Consider the following 22,771-nt stretch of genomic DNA (forward strand, 5'->3'; position numbering starts at 1 on the left):
GAGTCCCACCTGTCAGAAGGTTCCGGGGACTTAGGGGTCAGAGTTCAGTAGACAGAGCAAACCAGCAACGAAAATCTAAAACTGCATATTAGGCGTGTGGAGCTGGAGCAGGAACCAGCTGCTGAAAGGCTGATATCTCTGGTTCTGGGCACAGTAGAGACAAGCTGCCAGTGTCCACTAAAAGGAGAGAGTCACAGTTTTTGGTGTATACCCTCAGAAAATCTCTAAGTCAGACAGAATCGAAGTTATCTGGCTGGGAAGAGCAATTAACAGGCTTGGATGGGGACCACTGCTTTCAAGTCAGATATCTCCGGTTCCCCAGGGCCGATTTTCAAAAATCTGGTATCCCTGGAAAGAGGAGACCCTCAGCTATCAGTCTAGGGCCCTTATACTCCTGGGGCCCTTGGGCAAGAGCCCATTGAGCCCATACGAAAAGACGGTCCTGGATATTGGGGTAAATGCAATAGCCTGTGAGATGTCTGCAGCTGCAAGATCACATTATTAATTTATTATGGCTCCACCCCTGCTGTTTAAAGCTGCAATTTGCAGCATCTTAAAGCAGTGGGCAGGGTCACTTTCATCACACCCCTGGGTCATCCATTTCACTTGGGATGTAGGCAACTTTCAGGCGTCCCAGAGAAAATTTGGGACTCATACGGGGTATTCCATGCATAGTATAATCTAGATTTGTGAGTGGAAAATGTTACCCTCTCCGCCCTTGCTATCCCTTACCTTACATGTGGGGATTCCGCCTCTGGAAACCCAGTTGTAAGTGGCCCATAAGAAGTTGGGCCTCCATCAAAAAAGGGCCTAATATTAAGGGCAATTTCAGAGAGGAGAGAACCTACGTGCAGACTCCATGTGGACCCCTCCTCTGGCAGCGCAGTAGACTCTGCCTTTGTGACAGAGTCTGTTGCACATGCCATGTTCGCAGAGACTTCTCTACTGGGTATGTGCAAATATGCGGGAACATAGATGCTTCACCATTTTCCGGTGATTTATGCTGCTCTGCCATGTTGGCTAAAGCAGAACTCTGGAGAGCAACGTGTGGCTAGTGTGCAGGGTGGGCCTGATTGGAGTTTGAGGTGCTATCACTGCTGCTTAGATGGAAGCAGCAGCGATAGTACTAATATGTTAATAAAGCAGGAGGTGTCATGCCACCTGCATTAGTGATCTAGGCTGCATTCTAGGATTGGATCACCTGCTACACCATCTGTTAGCTGCATGACCCACGGGGTTGCGCAAGCCAACCACTGCAGATCCAACAAAGATGTCAGAGATCCTGGCCTCGGCACTCCCACACAACGGTGGTGGCAACCCTTCCTTTTTAGGGAACGGAGGCCATTGCCACCCCTCTTGCCCCCAAATGACAACAGACTGATAATCACTGGCAGTCTGCTGCCGATCTGCAGTGAGTGTCGCAGACCCATATTGTACATGCGCAGTATGGGTCTGGCGTATATGCGCAAAGTACCGAACATTGGGCCTAATTCAGACCTGATTGCAGCAGCAGATTTGTTAGCAAATGGGCAAAACCATGTGCACTGCAGGGGGGGGGGGGGGGCAGATTTAACATGTGCAGAGAGAGTAAGATTTGGGTGTGTTACATTATTTCCGTGCAGGGTAAATACTGGCTTCTTTACTTTTACACTGCAATTTAGATTTCAGTTTGAACACACCACAGCCAAATCTAACTCTCTCTGCACATGTTCCATCTGCCCCCCCCCCCCCTGCAGTGCACATGGTTTTGCCCATTAGCTAACAAATTTGCTGCTGCGATCAGATCGGAATTAGGCCCTTTGGTACTGTGCGGCATGAGTCGCAGCTACGTCAGGACCTGAATCAGGCCCGGTGTGTGGTGTGAGCCCCCCTGGACCCAGGAGCACGTGTGCACCTTACACCCATTATAGATACACAAATTCCTTATATAGAATGGCCACAAGCGAAGCCTTAGTTTGGCTGTCTCCAATCCTCATCATTGTGCTTCTTTTTGGTCAGTTATTTTCGTCCTGTGACTTTCCACAAATGCCACACATACTACAAATGAGTCAACCATTTAGCCATTATTGGGCTTTCCTTACATTAGCTGTTGATGCTGGCTAAATATCATGTGACACTAGCCCTTTCTATGATAACTTAGAGCCAATCATCATCTTGTCTTTAAAACTGTAATGCTTCCTTTATGAGAAGCGCAGTGTGTGCTATCCTGCCAGTACAGGAATGTTCACTCTATAATTGATACTCATGAATATTCATTTCTCCGTGTCCAGAGGATGACTAACTTCATGCAGACATATAAGAAAGTCAATTTAGAAATCGGGGATGCTGGGAGGTATGATGCAATTGTCTATCATTTCTGTACCATGTGATTTTGCATAAAGTTATTTACAGCTGTATGTGATTTCCTGTCCTGACTTGTGTACAGGAGAGTACAGTTACATAGACACTAGTGATGTGCACCGGACATTTTTCGGGTTTTGTGTTTTGGTTTTGGATTCGGTTCCGCGGCCGTGTTTTGGATTCGGACGCGTTTTTGCAAAACCTCACCGAAAATTTTTTGTCGGATTCGGGTGTGTTTTGGATTCGGGTGTTTTTAAAAAACAGCTTAAATCATAGAATTTGGGGGTCATTTTGATCCCATAGTATTATTAACCTCAATAACCATAATTTCCACTCATTTTCAGTCTATTCTGAACACCTCACACCTCACAATATTATTTTTAGTCCTAAAATTTGCACGAGGTCGTTGGATGACTAAGCTTAGCGACACAAGTGGCCGACACAAACACCTGGCCCATCTAGGAGTGGCACTGCAGTGTCAATCAAGACAGGATGGCACTTCAAAAAAATTGTCCCCAAACAGCACATGATGCAAAGAAAAAAAGAGGCGCACCAAGGTCGCTGTGTGACTAAGCTAAGCGACACAAGTGGCCGACACAAACACCTGGCCCATCTAGGAGTGGCACTGCAGTGTCAATCAAGACAGGATGGCACTTCAAAAAAATTGTCCCCAAACAGCACATGATGCAAAGAAAAAAAGAGGCTCACCAAGGTCGCTGTGTGAGTAAGCTAAGCGACACAAGTGGCCGACACAAACACCTGGCCCATCTAGAAGTGGCACTGCAGTGTCAATCAAGACCGGATGGCACTTCAAAAAATTGTCCCCAAACAGCACATGATGCAAAGAAAAAAAGAGGCGCACCACAGGTATAGAATGTAGATGGATAGTATACTTAATGAATGACGACACAGAGGTAGGTACAGCAGTGGCCTACCGTACTGCTATATATAGTATACTGGTGGTCACTGTGTCAGCAAACTGCAAAACTAAAATGCACCACAGGTATAGAATGTAGATGGATAGTATACTTAATGAATGACGACACAGAGGTAGGTACAGCAGTGGCCTACCGTACTGCTATATATAGTATACTGGTGGTCACTGGTCAGCAAAACTCTGCACTGTACTCCTCCTATATAATATTATACTGGTGGTCCCCAGTCCCCACAATAAAGCAGCACACTGAGCACAGATATGGAGTGTTTTTCCGGCAGACAACGTATACTGATGGTCACTGTCAGCAAAACTCTGCACTGTACTCCTGCTATATAGTACAGCTGCTCCCCAGTCCCCACAATTAAGCAGTGTGAGCACAGATATATTATGCAGCACACTGAGCACAGATATGGTATGGAGCGTTTTTTTCAGGCAGAGAACGGATAAAAACTGGTGGTCACTTATCAGCAAAACTCTGCACTGTACTCCTCCTAACAGCTGCTCCCCAGTCCTCCCCACAATTAAGCAATAAAGCAATCAAGTTCAACAATAAACGGAGAGGACGCCAGCCACGTCCTCTCCCTATCATCTCCAATGCACGAGTGAAAATGGCGGCGACGCGCGGCTGCTTATATAGAATCCGAATCTCGCGAGAATCCGACAGCGGGATGATGACGTTCGGGCGCGCTCGGGTTAGCCGAGCAAGGCGGGAAGGTTCGAACCTGCCTCGGACCCGTGTAAAAAGGGTGAAGTTCGGGGGGGTTCGGTTTCCGAGAAACCGAACCCGCTCATCTCTAATAGACCCCCCCCCCCCCCACACACACTCCCCCCCCCTCGCACACAAACACGCCTTTAGCATCTTTTGCTGTAGTTGCATTTATGACTATATGCTAATTTTAGTATCAGCCCTTTCTCTGGTGTACTGTGCCAATGAATGTGCAAGGCTTGAGACGCCACTTTGAGTGTCTTTAGACGCTGTAATATCACTCTGTTAACATCAGCATTGCATGCAACTCAGAATCAGGCCCCTTGCTTTTGCCACTGTGTCCCATTGTCACGTGGATAGCAGAAAGACCAATGTTCATTTAATGAATACCTACCAATAGTCATAGGTGTCACCCCAGTTGTCGAAGTGTACAAGGAATCTGTTTTCTACTACATCGGTGACACTAGCCACACATATAAGAGATGGATTCATCCTGTCCACGGCTTCTAGCTTCATCCCTACCCTAAAGAGGGATGGTGGTGCACCCTATTGTAACAAAAAAGATGATTAGTGACAGCCTCAAGAATCGAACAGAACAAATGTTATTGCGTAATAAGGGCCTGGTTCAGAGATGGATGGAAATGCAAAGCCGCTTGCAAACAGCTGTGAATTTCCATCTGATTTGAAAGAGGGACATGCAGGAGACGTCTCAGTAGAAGAGACACCTCCTGCATGTAACTGCGATCCCAGCACTACAACCGACGTTGCAAGCTGGGATCCAGTATCGTGACCATTAGGCAGATGGCCAACTGAGTAAGACTAAGCATAGACAGCTGGCCAATGGAAGCGAGGGCTGCGAGGCCAGGAAGTCTGCGTGGTGCACATAGACCCTTGGCTTTGCCCTCCCAGAAAACCTTTCCAGGAATGCAAGCCTCCCCCAACCACCTCCCCAACTCCTCAACGCTGCTACCTGTCAATCAGAAGGAACTCCGTGCAACATCACAAGGCTCGTTTTGCTCATGCTCACAACTGACCTTGCGCAGCCGCAGATTCACGATAATCGGGAATCTGTGTAGTTACTCAGACCTGCCTCAATTTTTGAATCAGGCCCAAAGTCTGGGACTGCAGAACCGAGAAAAGGAGATGTAGGGAATGATAGAGATAGTGTTGAGCAATACGATGCAGAACTGAGAGGAAACTAGGGGGGTAGTTTCTTTTGCAAACTGAAATAAATAAAAAAAATATAAAAATCTCATATAAAAAAGGAGAGTATCCAATTAGTCATGATGAGCCATTTTCACTGCAGAAAATGCAGCTTTTTTCATGACCTCCGCAATATTGCAGCTATCCAATTACTCGCATGCAATAACTCTCGATGGAGTTAATCGCAAATTTCTCTTCACCTACAGTACTCTGAGCAGGTGAAAAGTTGGGATTTTGGACCTTATTCAGCTTCAGTTGCAAGTTTGTTATTATAGCAAAACTGCAACTGGCTGCGATCGCATGCTGGGGGCCGCATAGCACAGGGCAAAGCTGCCCAGCATGCAAATGGCCGGCAGCAATGCAATCGCAATGCAATTGCGATCACATCGCTGAATTGTGGAAGACCCCCTGGCTCCGCAGCCTGGCTGCAAAGGCAGAACGGACATGTTTTCACTTTCATCGGCTGCGTGTGATGTCATGCGGCTGCCCAGAAATTGTCTCCACCCCCATTTTCCCCGCAATGCCGAGTTGACGCCCACCGAGGCCCGGCGCTGTCAATCGTTGTCTGTCCTTCCATGATATGACCGCAATATCTCAGTATAGCATGGGGCGGGAGAATGTGGAGGCAACACATCTCCGACCCATGCTGAATAAGGTCCATTGTTCAGAAGCCCTTGGACTCAGGGTCGACAGTGTCTAGGTCGACACACATTAGGTCGACACATATTGGTCGACCGTGACTAGGTCGACACAGGAAATAGGTCGACACGGTCATGAGCTCAACATGGAAAAAGGTCGACATGAGTGTTTCATGTTTTTTTGGGATGGTTTTCAGTATACTGGTTGTTGGGATCCCGACGCACAGTATACCGGCGCCAGAATCCCGACAACCGGTGGGAGAATAGATAGCGTAGCGCGCCACCGTGCCCACAGCGTGGTGAGTGCAGCGAGCCCGCAAGGGGATCATTTGCGCTCGCCCTGCTGCCGGCAAGCTGGCGGTCGGGATCCCGGCACCGGTATGCTGGCCTCCGGGGTCTCGACCTCCGGCAACTCATACTACACCCATTTTTTTGGTGTTGTTTTCTTCGTAAAGTGAAGGGGAACCCCAATTAGTGCACTGTGTTCCCTCGCAATGCTCGCTTCACTCGCCCTGCTTCAGGCAAGGTTAACGTTCCCAATTGTAGTCCACGTGGATCGTAAAGTATAAAAAAAAAAAAATGAAAGAAAAAAAAGTGAAAACCTCATGTCGACCTTTTTCCATGTCGATCTTGTTCACGTTGACCTAATGGTCGTGTCGACCTATTGCCTGTGTCGGCCTACTCAATATCGACCAATAGGTGTCGACCTAGACAGTGTCAACCTAGAGTCCGGATACCCTTGGACACCCTCCTTAATGATTAATTAGGAACTTTGAAGCCAATAATAAGATGTCAGTTTTGGGGTGAAAAAGTGCAAAGTGATGGAAATTGGGGTACAAGGTATGGGGCAGGTATATTGGGGTGCTTTACTATTACCAATTATTTATATAGCGCGCACATATTCAGCAGCGCTTTACAGAGAATATTTGCCCATTCACATCAGTCCCTGCCCCAGTGGAACTTACTCTCTATGGGGCAGATGTATTAACCTGGAGAAGGCATAAGGAAGTGATAAACCAGTGATATGTGCAAGGTGATAAAGGCACCAGCCAATCAGATCCTAACTGTTAATTTGCATAATGGAGCTGATTGGCTGGTGTCTTTATCACCTTGCACATATCACTGGTTTATCACTTCCTTATGCCTTCTCCAGGTTAATACATCTGCCCCTATATTCCCTACCCCATGTACACACAGACACATTCATGCTAGGGTTAATTTTGTTGGGATCCAATTAACCTCCCAGTTTAATTTTGGATTGTGGGAGGAAACCAGAGTACCCGGAGGAAACCCATGCAAGTACGGGGAGAATATACAAACTCCACACAGTTAGGGTCATGGTGGAAATTGAGCCCATGACCTCAGTGCTGTGAGGCAGTAATGCTGACCATTACACCATCCATACTGCCCTATGAGTGGGACAAGTGTTTTTAGGCTTGCAGGTGGGAGTAATGGGTCTTTTTTGCAAGGTTTTTAAAAGTGCCTTTAATTGATACTTATACCCTTTGTCATATACCCCAAATTTAACAAGATCATTTAACATACACCAAAAAGCTTGCTTTTTAAAAATTTATACATATTGCAGCCATTTAACACATTTTAAGTTCCCAAATATTTTTATTATGCCTTCTAATATACTTCTAGACCTAGTGCACATGCGTCACTGTCGTACTGCGCACATGCCAAGGAACCTTAGCGAGGTGTTCATTGCAGAGTGATGGACAATCAGGGACCATTTGGGGGAGGTAATAGAGAGTAGCGGTTAAAACGCAGACGTGTCACAACCATTTTTGGGGCATGTCTCAGCCGACAACTGCGATGTTGTATGCAAAAAACATGGCACCAGTGTCTCAGATACGGCGACCATTCTGCGCAAACATAGAGTTACTCAGGGAGTTGATTATAAAAATGATTTGTGCCCACTCTGTGTATGTGTACTCAGATTGCACCTGTGAATACATTGGCACACATCTCTGGCGTCAGGCCCCAGCTCAGTACCCTTGTTCTGCAATCTGTAATGCATTATTCTGCACAATGAGGTAAAGCATTACATCTGCTCCATGCTTTGGTTGGGATGCCTTAACACAGCCTAACGTCACTTATACCCCTTTCACACTGCCAATGCCGGATCCCACCCGGGAATTGGAAACGGGTCCTTCCCTGGTGGGATCCAGCATTGGCCGCTGCTGCAGGCTTCCCCGACCCGGCAATATGCCGGGCGAGTTGCCATAGCAGCGGGGGGTGGATCCAGCGGCAGTGGCGGAGGTGGAGGCGGCGCTGGGAGATAAGATAATCTCCGCGCCACCTCTCCCTGCTGAAGTAAACGGGTCCCGGGACGCATCGACCCGGGAGCCCGTTTACGCAGCCACTGACCCGGTATTCAACCCAGGTATAACACTGCTTTATTCCCGGGTTGAATTGCCGGGTCAGACGACCCGCGATTTCGGCTATGCCCCTTTCACACCGCATTCCGACCCGTGTCGACCCGGCAATATGCCTGGTCGATACCGGGTAATTTGTGCGGTGTGAAAGGGGTATAATATATAGTCTCCTCTAGTAACACCCATGTCTGACTCCCTAAACCTCATGCTTTGTGGTCTAAATGTTAAGGTGTGTACACACAGTGCGATATTTCTTTCGATTTTGACTATATAGTCAAAATAGTAAGAAAATATAGTGCATATCGCACCGTGTGTAAAGTCCTTGCGATGCCGATGCGCGGTCCCATGGGATCGGCATCGCAAGGAAAAATAGACTGTGCATGCAGCCCAATATTGACTATATTGGTGGGGCCGGGCTTTGGCCACATCGAATAGTCAATGTCGTGCTGTATGGCGCATCGGGCTGTATGGCTTATCGCGCCGTGTGTACACAGCCTAAGGTATATATTTGCAAATTGAGTGCACACTTGCTCCAAACCTACTTTTGCTTTTGTTTTGTGCTTAGTAAATGACCTGTGTTATGTTTCTGAACCTGCGTAATATAAACATTAGGCCATAACCAGTAAACAGTAGAATGGACACTCACAATTTTTGGGGTCATAAATAGGTGTTTTGGAGCCACATGAGCCTTTGTCAATCTCAGGTAATTGGTCCAACTGAAATCTTCATCTTTGTAACCTACAGTACACACAGCAAGTGGGAAGTATAAAGTGTTTGACACATGCTTGTATGTAACAGAGAGTGTGGTGTGTAATGAGAACAATTAAGAATCCATACTTTAGGAATCTCCTGCAAACCTAGGCGCTTATTTATTAATTATCATGTTCTAGTTCCGATAATTATAAATTCTTATTACTGCTATTTGCACCAATAATAAAATGAGATTCACTGAAATGTATTAAAATACACCCGCAGGAACAGGGGCACCAAAAGTTTTAGCGATCGCTTCACCTCTTCTTCAGGAGCTGTGCATACTACTGCGCATATGCAGTCTGCTGACCAGGCATGCCCGAGTGGAGAGTGTCGGGGAGGGATCTCTCCTGGTACTTTTTGCAATCTGTAGCCTCTAGGTTACAATGGCTCAGATGGCGTTAGCTACATGAGCAAAGCATCAGTATGCATTGCAATCAGCAAAAAAACAGTCCCCATAGATACCTACCTGCCATGGTCTCCTGCAGGGCCGGATTAAGCCTTGGGTGGACCTGGGGCACTTAGGACAGGGGGCCCCTGGTGGAGAGTGTGTGTGTGTGTGTGTGTGTGTGTGGGGGGGGGGGAGTGTATATTAGGTTGTGCATACCTCTCAACATGACCCATTTCAGAAGGTACAAAATGCTCTCTACCCGGACTTCCCTTTTAATATATGGTTGGCATCAGATGTGTTGAACTATTTCATTGGTAAAAAAAAAAGGTATTTCTACAAAAATGATTACAATTATAAATTAAAAGGGAAGTCAAGGTAGAGAGCATTTTGTCCCTCCTGGAATGGGTTATGTTGGGAGGTATGGGTTGTGTATATTAAATATAAACCAATGGTGTATGTTAGATTTAAACTAATAGTTTAATAAGGCCTGGGTACTGTTTACTCCACCTAATAAAGGGGCAACTATTTTATAATGTTTTCCTGCAGTGGAACAAAGACAAGTTAAGCTTAAAATACACATAGAAAAATAAAATCTATATTTTATATTGCGGAAATGCAATAGCAGCAACCTCTGTACTGCTAACACACTGGGACAGGACTCAGGAGGATGCTCTGTGTGTCTCTCTCTCTAGACATGAAGGCTCTCATTAGATAACAGGTTACACAGGACCCTGACACCCAGTCGGGAGGAGAAGTTGGGATCCCTGGGTCACTTACAGCTCTCTCCCCTCTGCTATCTCTCCTCTGGTCAGGATGCTCCATTGGTATCTCTTGAAACCCTGCTCACATTCTGACAGCCTAGTTCTGCTGCTGCGCAAGAGGGAGAGCTAGTAATGTCAGTATGCTCTGGCTGGGGGGGCCCTTGACAGAGGGGGGCCCGGGGTACAGTATGCCCTGCATCCTCCCCTTAATCTGGCTATGGTCTCCTGTATATACAGTCGGTGGATACTTATTTGCGGGTTCCCCCCAAACTGGGTGTTTTCAGGGAATATCCTGCAAATAAATGTGATACATAGGACGCCAATTCCTTTTAGGGGTTGCATACCACATTAGAATTAACAGAATCATACAATGCCCTCATGTATAGCACGCTGCTGTGACACTCCATGACTAATTAGAGTCTGCCAGGGTTTAGCCATTACAAAGTGACTCATATTAAAGGCAAATATTCTCCCCTGTCAATATGATAGGTCTGAATACATGAATCTCCAAGATGTTGCCCAGCTGTCCCTGCCTCAGTATGTATGTGGTAGCACATATTACTGTACAAGACGTAAATGTGCTTTCACATGTACTGCATACTATTGAGGCCGCTATACTACATGATCTGGCATATGGTAGATCCTGGGCTCTCCCTATACCAGTACTTCTCAAATCAAGTCCTTGGGACGCAGTAATAGTGCATGTTTTCCAGGTCTCCTCACAAAATCGCAAGTGAAATAATCTGTGGATATTTTAGAATGTGTCAGTTATGCTGGGCATACACTATATAATGATCTGGTTGATCTGCCTGATATCAGTGGATCACCTAGATAATTGTACAGTGTATGTGTGAGACTGATTCAAATATATTCATCGGTCTTTCACATAAACTAGCTAAATCCATTTTCCGGTGTTTGGGAGCAAATGGTTGATTGCCATTTGCTCCCATACATAACCACATTTTCTCTCTAACCAGCCAGTTGGACAGATAATCTTAAAGTTTGTACCCAGCTTTAGTATGTCCTGAGGTCTGGGTGTGAGGAGCTATATCACAATGCAGCCAGGGATTAATAAAGGGTTCGGTATGAAATACCAGCAGTTGGGATGCTAGCGATCACATGAGCGATCGTAGCATACCAACAATGAGGATCCCGACACCGGACATGGATAAGTATTTTACCCCTCTACTGCTCCCTACCCTAACCCTTGGGGGGTGGCGGCTACAGCACCCCTCTCATTCTGGCGGTTGGTGTTCCGGCGATGGTCTCCCGAGTGGTGTCGGGATTCCGGCGTTGGTCACAGACCGCCAGAATGCCGAACACATCTCTGAATAAATATGGCATAAATTAAGTCTATAATAAAGGAGAATTGTACAGACTATAGATAATATAGAATTTACTCTAAACCCTGATTTGTAGACTGAAATTAATCATAAGGGCACTCACTGATAAATATTAGCTCCTTGAAGTGAGTTATGCATGCACATGTATATCAAGAACTTTAGGCCTTACATTTAACTTGGATTATTATTATTATTATTATTAGACTAATTCCTGGGGATAAAGTGCATTTCAAATAATACTTTAACGACAACTGTATACAAGACGACAGGAGAGAGTGTAAATGTGATGACAAACTCATTACCTTTTGGGGGTTGCAGTTTGTGTCTTGTTCTCTCACACCATCCGGCAGGGTGAATGTCAGGAGAGTCAGCATTCACCCAGAAGTCATGGCAGTCAGAATAACCATCAAAGTGGAGTCTTATCCGAAACGCACACACCTAAAAGAGCAGAAAAGTGTAAAGATAGACAGTGAGGTCATAAATAAGGGGAAATAGTACATTTTAAAACAGTTAAGAGATCCAAATATTAACTCTGCACTGAACTAGGCGGGATGTAATGAAGTCAGAGTTCGGGGGCTGTGCGGGATGCCGGCGAACTCCCAGTTTTTTTAAAAGGGGCAATCATGTACAAGGCATGGTTCAGCCTTGTACATGATTGCTTCTTTAAAAAAACGTCTGAGTTAGGCCGGCATCCCGCACGGCCGCCGGACTCGGACTTTTATACATCCTGGTCATGGGGCCTGATTCATGTTTGTAAGTAAAGCAAAAAAGCAAGTAACTTAACATTTGTGTCTGTTACAAACCATGTTGCAATGCAAATACATATATATTATTTACAGTATGTGCAGGGTAAAAACTGTCTGCTTTTGCATGTAGCCTTATGTTTACACTCCAATTTAGATTCCAGTTTGAACACACCACACCCAAATCTAAGGCCCTCATTCCGAGTTGATCGGTCGCAAGGCGAATTTAGCAGAGTTACACACGCTAAGCCGCCGCCTACTGGGAGTGAATCTTAGCTTCTTAAAATTGCGACCGATGTATTCGCAATATTGCGATTACTAACTACTTAGCAGTTTCAGAGTAGCTTCAGACTTACTCTGCCTGTGCGATCATTTCAGTGCTTGTCGTTCCTGGTTGACGTCACAAACACACCCAGCGTTCGCCCAGGCACTCCCACCGTTTCCCCGGCCACTCCTGCGTTTTTTCCGGAAACGGTAGCGTTTTCAGCCACACGCCCCTGAAACGCCGTGTTTCCGCCCAGTAACACCCATTTCCTGTCAATCACATTACGATCGCCGGAGCGATGAAAAAGCCGTGAGTAAAATTACTTTCTTCATAGTAAAGTTACTTGGCGCAGTCGCAGTGCGAACATTGCGCATGCGTACTAAGCGGATTTTCACTGCGATGCGATGAAAAATACCGAGCGAACAACTCGGAATGAGGGCCAAAATCTCTCTGCACATGTTATATCTGCCCCATCTGCAGTGCAGCATGGTTTTACTTGCTTTTTGCTTTACTTATAAACATAAATCAGGCCCATTGGTCATTTATCGCTCTTTATCTGTCTCCACTATATTACTTTTTAAGGCTTAATACATTTGGGCCAGTGTATAATTGTCTTCTAGCAATGACATGGGCATGTACTTTTTTATTACCTAGAAGGAAAACAGCACCTTTTTGTGATCTAAAAGAGAGAATGACAGTAAATGTATGTCCCTCTCAGTGAGGAGGACATTGTCTTTATGTCTCCTACCAGTGAGAAGGATTGTACCTATATGGTACCTATCAGTTAGAAGGACATTACCTTTATGGCACCTATCAGTGAGAAGGACAGTACCTTTATGGCATCTATCAGTGAAAAGGACAGTACCTTTATGACATCTATCAGTGAGAAGGACAGTACCTTTATGGCACCTATCAGAGAGCAGGGCAGTACCTTTATGGCACCTATCAGTGAGAAGGGCAGTACCTTTATGGCACCTATCAGTGAGAAGGGTAGTACCTATATGGCACCTATCAGTGAGAAGGACAGTACCTTTATGGCACCTATCAGTGAGAAGGACAGTACCTCTATGGCACCTATCAGAGAGAAGGGCAGTACCTTTATGGCATATAACAGTGAGAAGGGCATAACCTTTTTTTCAGCAGCCATTAGTGAGAAGGGCAGTGCCCTTATGGCACCTATCAGTGAGAAAGGGCATTACCTTTATGGCATCTATCAGTGAGAAAAACATCTATTAGTGAGAAGGGCAGCACCTTTATGACATCTATCAGTGAGAATGGCAGTACCTTTATGGCACCTAACAGCAAGAAGGACAGTGCCTTTATGGCACCTATCAGTGAGAAGGCCATAGCCTTTATGTCACTAATTAGTGAAAAGGGCAGCACCTTTAGGTTGCCTCTCATTGAGAAGGACAGTGGCTTTATGCCAACTACTGTATCAGTGAGAAGGGCAGTACCTTTATGTCATTGAGAAATATTAGATGCATAGCCCTTATTCATCCAATGGTGGGACAGACAGTGCTTCACTTTACTTTGGGGAAGATGTATTAAACCTGGAGAAATCTATAAAGCAGTGATAAGTGGTAGGTGATAACGCACCAGCCAATCAGCTCCTAACTGTTAATTTACATATTGGAGCTGATTGGCTGGTGCGTTATCACCTTCCATTTATCACTGCATTATCACTTCTGCAGGCTTAATACATCTGCCCAATGTGTGAGGTACAGGAATGTATTCTAAAGTGACCATGCATTTAGTCATAGATTATTTTTTTTTGGTGCTAACAGTTTCTGCTGTACAGCTCACCTCAGCCACAGTAAGGATAAAATACATGGATGGATGCTGGGGATCTGTTCCCTCTAGTTTCATTCCCACCTTGAAGCCATTCTTGTGCTGTGTTCCCAGTTGCCACTATGACCATACAACCAAAACAGTTCATTAGTCACAAAATAAACATACAACAGAATATAATGCTTTAATCTGAAGAGTGAAATCCCTTGCTACAGTATGTTGTTGCTGAAAGAAGTTTGTAAACCTATAGCACAGGTTCTCAAACTCGGTCCTCAGGACCCCACACAGTGCATGTAACCCAGCAGGTGCACAGGTGTATTAATTACTCACTAACACATTTGTAAAGGTCCACAGGTGGAGCTGATTATTTCATTTGTGTTTCTGTGAAGAGACCTGCAAAACATGCACTATAGGGCATACTTGCCTACCTGACTCTCTCCTTGAGGGAGAAAATGCTCTGTTCCTGAACTTTCCTGATAATGTATGATTGCCATCACCTGTGGTGAAACAACTTTCTTATCAAATAACTAGTCAAAATCTTAAGGAAAGTTAGAGCACATCTCGGTGTTAGGCAGCTTGCGATACCGATTCGATCCTGATGCGCGGTCACGCTGGGTCGGTATCACAAGGCTAGATAGACTGTGCAGGCAAGTCAATCTTGACTATCTAGTGTACTATCTAGTACAAAGCATAGTCAAAATTGGCACTTACGCAAAATCGTACATAGACAAAATCGAAAGTACAGATAGTCAAAATCTGTGCTATTTGGGCTCTGGGGGAGTTCAAGGGAAATAACATAGTCAAAATCGGGCATAGCAAGAATCTCACCGTGTGTACACACCTTTTTAGACTCACCTAAGATTTTATCCATTTATCCACTTGTTTTTTTTTTTTATATACTAGTTTTTATTATTTTCTGGATCAATTACTAAAGTGGTTCTCAAAATGTGGTCCTTAAGACCCCAAATACCTAGCAGGTACACAGGTGTATTCATTACTCACACACACATTTTATAAGATCCACAGATGGAGCTAAGTATTTTACTTGTGATTCTGGAAAACTTGTGAGACCTATAAAACATAAACTGTTTGTACTCCTGAGGACCAGGTTTGAGAATCTGGAGAACCCATAACTTACTAGCACTGGTCCACTTGTGTTTTTTATATATTTTGAAAAAAATGCCTCACAGAGCTTTTTTTTGGGCAGGCTGAAATGTACTATCTTATATTTCAATCACTGTATTTATTTCATTTTGTTTTTGCATGTTTATTATTTACATTACAGGTTGAGAACATGGCATATAAACTAAAGCAGCACAGGGTAGGGGGTCTGATAAATAAAGTCATAGAAAGTTGCATGTGGAGCAGATTGCATATAAATGGGCATATAGAGGGGGCCTGATGTTTTTACTGGAGTGGTAAGAGAATGACCTGAAAGTTGACAAACAAAATGATTGCAATCCTACTGCAGTTTTAGCCACACCCCCTGCCCTGGAATCTGAAAACAAAAAGGAGGTACTAGAGCCCTCTGTGACATTCTCTCAGTGTGGGAGAAGTGGGTGCTCGCTTTTAGCTTACCAAAACTGGGAATAGTACACTAACAGTGCATATGCATGTGTGTGACAGTATTTTCTCGCCTGGGCCCGGCCATTGGTTGAAATATATTACTTTTTAACACTTCAGATCTTTGTCACTTAATTGATGTCACATGGTTTATTGCACAGAAACGTTGATAAAAAGAACTCACACACAGGAATCAGGAACAGAAATGTTATCACAAAAAGGGGGTCTCAGAACATGCTGTACCCATATATACCTCCCAACTGTCATGATTTAGACGGGACAGTGCCATCATATCAAGACTGTTCAGGTTATCAAGACTTTTATTCTTTGAGGGCAGTTGGGACATATGTCCTCTGTTTTGAGTGATGCCCCTTCAATGCTGCCTGTATTACCAGCAGGCGTGCATGACATTTAACCACTTAATTGGCAAAATAATAAAAAAAAAATGCTCAGAAATTGTGGGGCTTAAATTACACAAACATGTATTTAAACGTATCCAAAATAATTTTATTTAAAAAAATAAATAAAAAATAAAAAAATAGGATTTTGGTTACCTACCAGTTAATCCTTTTCTCGTAGTCCGTGGAGGATGCTGGGGTCTATATTAGTACCATTAGGTATAGACGGGTCCACCAGGAGCCATTGGCATTTTAAGCATTTAATAGTGTGGGCTGGCTACTCCCTCTATGCCCCTCCTACCAGACTCAGTCTAGAAACTGTGCCCGGGGAGACGACATACTTCGAGAGAAGGAATTACACAGATAGTGGCGAGATTCATACCAGCTCACACAAACATGAGAATCCGGCCAACATGCCGGAACAACTCAGCAACAGCTGAAACAGTAAATAACGCAGAACTTACCTAGGAACCAGGTAACACTGAACCATAAAAAAACAACGCAGGAAAACGAAGTGCTGGGCGGGCGCCCAGCATCCTCTACGGACTACGAGAAAAGGATTTACCGGTAGGTAACCAAAATCCTATTTTCTCTTACGTCCTAGAGGATGCTGTGGTCCATATTAGTGCCATGGGGATGTACCAAAGCTCCCAGTATGGGAGGGAGAGCGCGGAGGCTCCTGCAACACTGCTTGACCAAACTAAAGGTCATCAGAGGCCAAAGTATCGAATTTGTAAAACTTGGCAAACATGTTCGACCCAGACCAAGTAGCTGCTCGGCAGAGTTGTACCGCTGAGACACCCCGGGCAGCCGCCCAGGAAGAGCCCACTTTACGAGTAGAGTGGGCCTTTACAGGTCTCGGACACGGCAATCCTGCCGTGGAATAAGCATTCTGGATAGTGAACCTGATCCAGTGGGAAATCAACCGCTTAGAAGCAGGACATCCAATTTTCTTTGGATCATAGAGGACAAACAGGGAGTCACTTTTCCTATGACGAGCCGTCCTCTTCACGTAAATCTTCAAAGTCCTCACTACATCCAAGGCCTTTGAAGTAATTGAGGAGTCAGTAGCCACTGGCACCACAATAGGTTGGTTGATGTGGAAAGCCGACACATCCTTAGGCAGGAACTGTGGACGAGTCCTAAGTTCCGCCCTGTCTTCATGGAAGATCAGATAGAGGCTTTTACAAGATAAAGCCCCCAATTCCGACACGCGTCGTGCAGAAGCCAAGGCCAACAAGGTGACCGCCTTCCACGTGAGAAACTTGAGATCAGCCTCCTGTAGAGGCTCAAACCAAGCAGATTACAGGAACTGCAACATCACATCAAGATCCCATGGAGCCGTAGGCGCCACAAAGGGAGGCTGGATGTGCAGAACCCCTTTCAAAAAGGTCTGAACCTCAGGAAGAACAGCCAATTCTTTTTGGTAGAAGATGGACAAAGCAGAGATCTGGACCTTGATGGAGCCCAATCTCAGTCCCATATCCACCCCTACTTGCAGGAAAAGGAGAAAACGTCCAAGTTGAAACTCCACCGCCAGAAACCTCTTGGCCTCACACCAAGAAACATATTTCCTGCAAATGCGATGGTAATGTTTAGACAATACCCCCTTCTTGGCCTGTATCAGGGTAGGAATGACCTCACTCGGAATACCTTTCCGAGCTAAAATCTGGCGTTCAACCGCCATGCCGTCAAACGTAGCCGCGGTAAGTCTTGATAAGCGAACAGCCCCTGCAGAAGCAGATCCTCCCGAAGAGGTAAAGGCCATTGATCTTCCAGCAGAAGATCTAGCAGATCCACGTACCAAGCCCTCCTTGGCCAGTCCGGAGCAATGAGGATTGCCAGAACCTTTGTTCTTCTCACGAGCTGAAGAACCCTTGGTATCAGAGGAAGTGGAGAGAACACATACACTGAGTTGAACACCCACGGTGTTACCAGTGTGTCCACCGCCACTGCCTGTGGGTCTCTTGACCTGGAACAGTACCTCTGTAGCTTCTTGGTGAGGCGTGAGGCCATCATGTCTATGTGGGGAACCCCCCACCAACCGGTTACCTCCTTGAACACCTCCGGATGGAGGCCCCACTCCCCTGGATGGAGATCGTGTCTGCTGAGGAAGTCTGCTTCCCAGCTGTCTACGCCCGGAATGAAGATTGGCGACATCGCCACCGCGTGCCTTTCTGCCGAGCTGAGGATTTTTGACACCTCTGCCATGGCAGCCCTACTCTTCGTTTCGCCTTGACGATTTATGTAGGCCACTCTGGTCACATTGTCCGACTGCACCTGAACAGCCTGATGCTGTAGAAGGTGTGCTGCCTGCAGAAGGGCATTGTATACGGCCCTGAGTTCCAGGATGTTTATTGGGAGGAGTGACTCCTGACCCGACCATCGACCCTGGAAGGTTTCTCCCAGAGCGACTGCTCCCCAACCTCTTAGACTTGCATCTGTGGTTAAAAGGATCCAGTCTTGAATGCCGAACCTTTGCCCTTCCAGAAGGTGTGGAAGTTGCAGCCACCAGAGGAGTGAAATCCTGGCTTTCGGAGACAGGCGAATCCGCTTGTGCATGTGTAGGGGAGAGCCCGACCACTGGTCCAAAAGGTCCAGTTGAAAAGGTCGAGCATGAAACTTGCCGTACTGCAGAGCCTCGTAGGCGGCAACCATCTTCCCCAGAAAGCGTATGCATTGATGAACCGATACCCGGGTAGGTCTTAGGACATCCCGGGCCATTGTTTGAATCACCAACGCTTTTTCCACCAGGAGAAATACCCTCTGCACTTCCGTGTCGAAGATCATTCCCAGGAAAGACAGCCGCCTTGTCGGCTCCAGATGAGACTTTGGAAGGTTCAGGATCCAACCGTGCTTCCTGAGCAGCTGTGTCGTGAGTGCAATGGACCGCAACAACCTCTCCCTGGACGACGCCTTGATCAGGAGATCGTCCAGATATGGAATTATGTTCACCCCTATTTGCGGAGGAGAACCATCATCTCCGCCATTACCTTGGTGAAGATCCTCGGTGCCGTAGAGAGGCCAAACGGCAGCGCCTGTAACTGATAGTGATCGTTCATCAGTGCAAATCTGAGATATGCTTGATGCGGCACCCAAATGGGAATGTGGAGGTAAGCATCCTTGATGTCCAGAGACACCAGGAACTCGCCCTCTGTCAGTCCTGAGATGACAGCTCTCAGAGATTCCATCTTGAATTTGAACTCCCTGAGGTAAGGGTTCAAAGACTTTAAGTTTAGAATAGGCCGTACCGAACCATCCGGTTTTGGTACCACAAAAAGGTTCGAATAATAACCCTTGTTCCACTGTTGAGGTGGGACCGGAACAATGACCTCTGACACCACCAATTTCTTGATGGCCTCCAGAAGAATTGTCCTGTCCGCCAGCAGGGCTGGCAAGCCTGACTTGAAGAAACAGTGAGGCGGGGGATCTTGAAACTCCAGTCTGTACCCTCTGGACACTATATCCAAAACCCAGGGGTCCAGACCCGACGACACCCAGACGTGGCTGAACGGCTGGAGTCTTGCCCCCACCTGACCTTCCTCCAGGCCTAGCTGTCCACCGTCATGCGGAGGACTTAGGGGTATCAGAAGCGGGCTTCTGGGTCTGGGAACCTGCAGGAGCAGGTTTCTTTCCCTTGGCACGACCACCTCTGAAGAAGGTGTTCGAAGGCTTATTCTTTCTAGGCCTTGCGGGCCGAAAGGACTGAGACGTGGAAGATGAAAAAGGCTTCTTCGTAGCTGGTGCCGCTGAGGGGAGAAAAGGAGACTTACCCACAGTAGCCATGGCAATCCACGCATCCAGCACCTCCCCAAAGAGAGCCTGACCTTTGTATGGTAGGCCCTCCACACACTTCTTGGATTCCGCGTCCGCAGACCAGTTGCGCAGCCAGAGACCCCTGCGAGCCGAGACAGTCATGGAGGAGATCCCCGCAGCCATGGAACCCAGGTCTTTAATGGAATCCACCAGGAACCCTGCAGAATCCTGAATATTACGTAAAAATAAATCAACGTCACCTTTGTCCAGCGTAGACGACTCCTCCTGTAGAGTGATTGACCACCTGGCAATAGCTTTAGCAATCTAAGCACAGGCTATAGTAGGCCGCAATATAGCCCCTGAAGCCGTGTAAATGGATTTCAGCGTAGCATCCACCTTGCCATCTTCCGGGTGCTTTAACGCGGTAGACCCCGGGACCGGTAATACCACCTGTTTGGACAGCCTGGAGACAGAGGCGTCTACGATCGGCGGGGACTCCCATCTCTTTCTATCTTCCTCAGGGAAGGGAAAAGCCACCAAGACCCTCTTGGGAATCTGGAATTTCTTTTCCGGAGTTTCCCATGCCTTTTCAAAGATAGCATTTAATTCTTTGGATGCTGGGAAAGTGAGGAGGGGCTTCTTATTATCTGTAAAGAAGGCCTCCTCCACCTGTTCGGGAGCTGTGTCCAAAATGTGTAAAACATCCCTAACAGCCTCAATCATCAACTGCACCCCCTTAGCAAGGTATGCTGTCTCCCTCAATACATCCCCGTCACCGTCTGCAGCATCAGAGTCGGTGTCCGTGTCATCCTGCATAATTGCAAGTGCACGTTTGTGAGAATGTAACGCAGGGTACCCCGAGGAGGCAGTATCAGACCATAGAGGACTGGAGGACCTGACTGGCATGCTCAGTCCTAGCCACCCTATCAGAAATCTGAGAAATAGTCCCCCTCAGAGAGACTAACCATTCTGGCTCTCTAGCTGGGATCTGCGCTAAAACAGTGCAATCCTGATTACATGGTATGGAGTCTTCCTGGGAAGACAAATCCTCTGCAGCATATGAAACAGTGTCCCTAGACATGTTGTCACACACCCTCAAACACACAGGGTATTATGTAGACAGAGTCCCCCCCCCCCCCCAAGAGTGGCAGAGAGACGCAGAGATTGGAGCCAACCCACACACAGCGCTATTTGAGTATAGGGAGACCCTAAACCCGCGCTGGCTGTGCTCCTTAATAGGTGACACAGCCCATAATACAGCATCCCCCTTCCTTCTACAACCCCCTGGTACCGTACAGATACAGTAGCTGGAGATTGCTCTGTAGGGACCTGGATCCACTTGGCAGTGAGTGCAGGCAGGAAAAATGGCGCTGAACGCTGCTGGTTCCACTCTGAGGAGAAGTTCCGCCCCCTCAATGGCGCTGTCGTCCCACTCTCTGAATGATTATACTGGCCGGAGGAGTTGTGCTGGCCTGGATCCGCAGACCCCGACAGGCTTGATGTGACCAGTGTAGGGTCTGGAGCTGACCCAGAGCGCCCCCCCCCCCCCCCAGCGCCTCACCGCAGTACCGCTGAGCCTTCCAGGAGCGTGGTTAAGACCGCGCTCCTACCCTCTAGCCGCCCTCTTCACACTGTCCCCCCGCTTGCAAGGGGGGACAGTGACTCACTCGCCACTTCTTCAGCACCTGAGGGGGTGGCGGCTGGCTGCTGGGGTGAGCGTTCCCCTGTGGCGGGGCGTGATCAGACCATTCTGGAGCTGACGTCCAGTCAGGGGGAGTAGTGGCTCAAGACCCCGCAGGGCGGACATTGCCCTCCCCCCCAGTCCCTCGCTGTAGGGAGGCTGTCGCCAGCAGCCTCCCTGTAAAATAACAAAATCTGAAAAGAAATAAAAAACTCTTTTTTAAGAGAACTCTGTAGAGCTCCCCTAGCTGTGACCGGCTCCTCCGGGCACATTTTCTAAACTGAGTCTGGTAGGAGGGGCATAGAGGGAGAAGCCAGCCCACACTATTAAACTCTTAAAGTGCCAATGGCTCCTGGTGGACCCGTCTATACCCCATGGTACTAATATGGACCCCAGCATCCTCTAGAACTTAAGAGAAAATTATATATATATATATATATATATATATATATAAATTTGTTAAATAGAAGTTTTTCCCCCCCAAACATCAGATCATCACCATCGGAACATCGGAAACCATCACAACTTAAGTTACATTTTCCGGACGGCTTCTCCTCTGCGCAGTCATCGGGTGGGGGGTCCTATTGTGCAGACCGATCAACAGTGACTTGCAGTGTGGCAGGTAATGGGGGAGGGTACAGAAGGCAAAGGGGCCGGGATTCCCTCTGTGATTGGCGGCTGCTAGAAGATTTTCTTCTGCCAGCCGGGCTACAGTGTGTATCTGACGGCCAGGCAAACGGTTAAGGGGTATTTTTAGGGTATGGCACATGGACCCGTGTGAAATGCCCCAAAAGTGATGGCACCTCAAAGCTTCCAAGTCATAGTGTAGTACTTATGTAATTGCCATAGAACTCTATTGCATTTTACAGACTATTATGTTTCTGAACACTGCAGACACTGATGAAAATGACATGACTTAAATTTAGCAAAGGCTTGCCTGCAAGTATGTGTATAGGTTATTTTGTATGCATTATTCTTTTTAATATTAGAATTAAGGGCCTGATTCTGAGTCAGATGCAGCTCATTATATGGCTATAAATAGCGAGTGTCCGCAAACTGTGATTGCGATTTAGATGGATTTAGGACGGATCTCTCTTCCTGTAATGGGCTTTAATAGGTGGCAAAAC

At 46.7% G+C, this 22,771-nt stretch overlaps 1 protein-coding gene across 5 annotated transcripts in view; it reads right to left on the minus strand.

The window, feature by feature from the left end:
• Positions 1-22,771, minus strand: part of L3MBTL1 (L3MBTL histone methyl-lysine binding protein 1) — a 151,797-nt gene that overhangs the window by 78,218 nt on the left and 50,808 nt on the right. For all 5 annotated transcript variants that reach the window (XM_063960300.1, XM_063960297.1, XM_063960298.1 and 2 more), the window contains exons 9-12: positions 14,262-14,366; positions 11,753-11,888; positions 8,852-8,943; positions 4,378-4,529 (exon numbers count right to left, since the gene is read on the minus strand). In XM_063960300.1, coding sequence (XP_063816370.1) covers positions 4,378-4,529; positions 8,852-8,943; positions 11,753-11,888; positions 14,262-14,366 — 485 coding nt within the window. The remainder of the gene's footprint in view (positions 1-4,377; positions 4,530-8,851; positions 8,944-11,752; positions 11,889-14,261; positions 14,367-22,771) is intronic.

This window comes from Pseudophryne corroboree, chromosome 3, assembly GCF_028390025.1.
Source record: "Pseudophryne corroboree isolate aPseCor3 chromosome 3, aPseCor3.hap2, whole genome shotgun sequence".
In the NCBI taxonomy this organism is placed as follows: Eukaryota; Metazoa; Chordata; class Amphibia; order Anura; family Myobatrachidae; genus Pseudophryne; species Pseudophryne corroboree.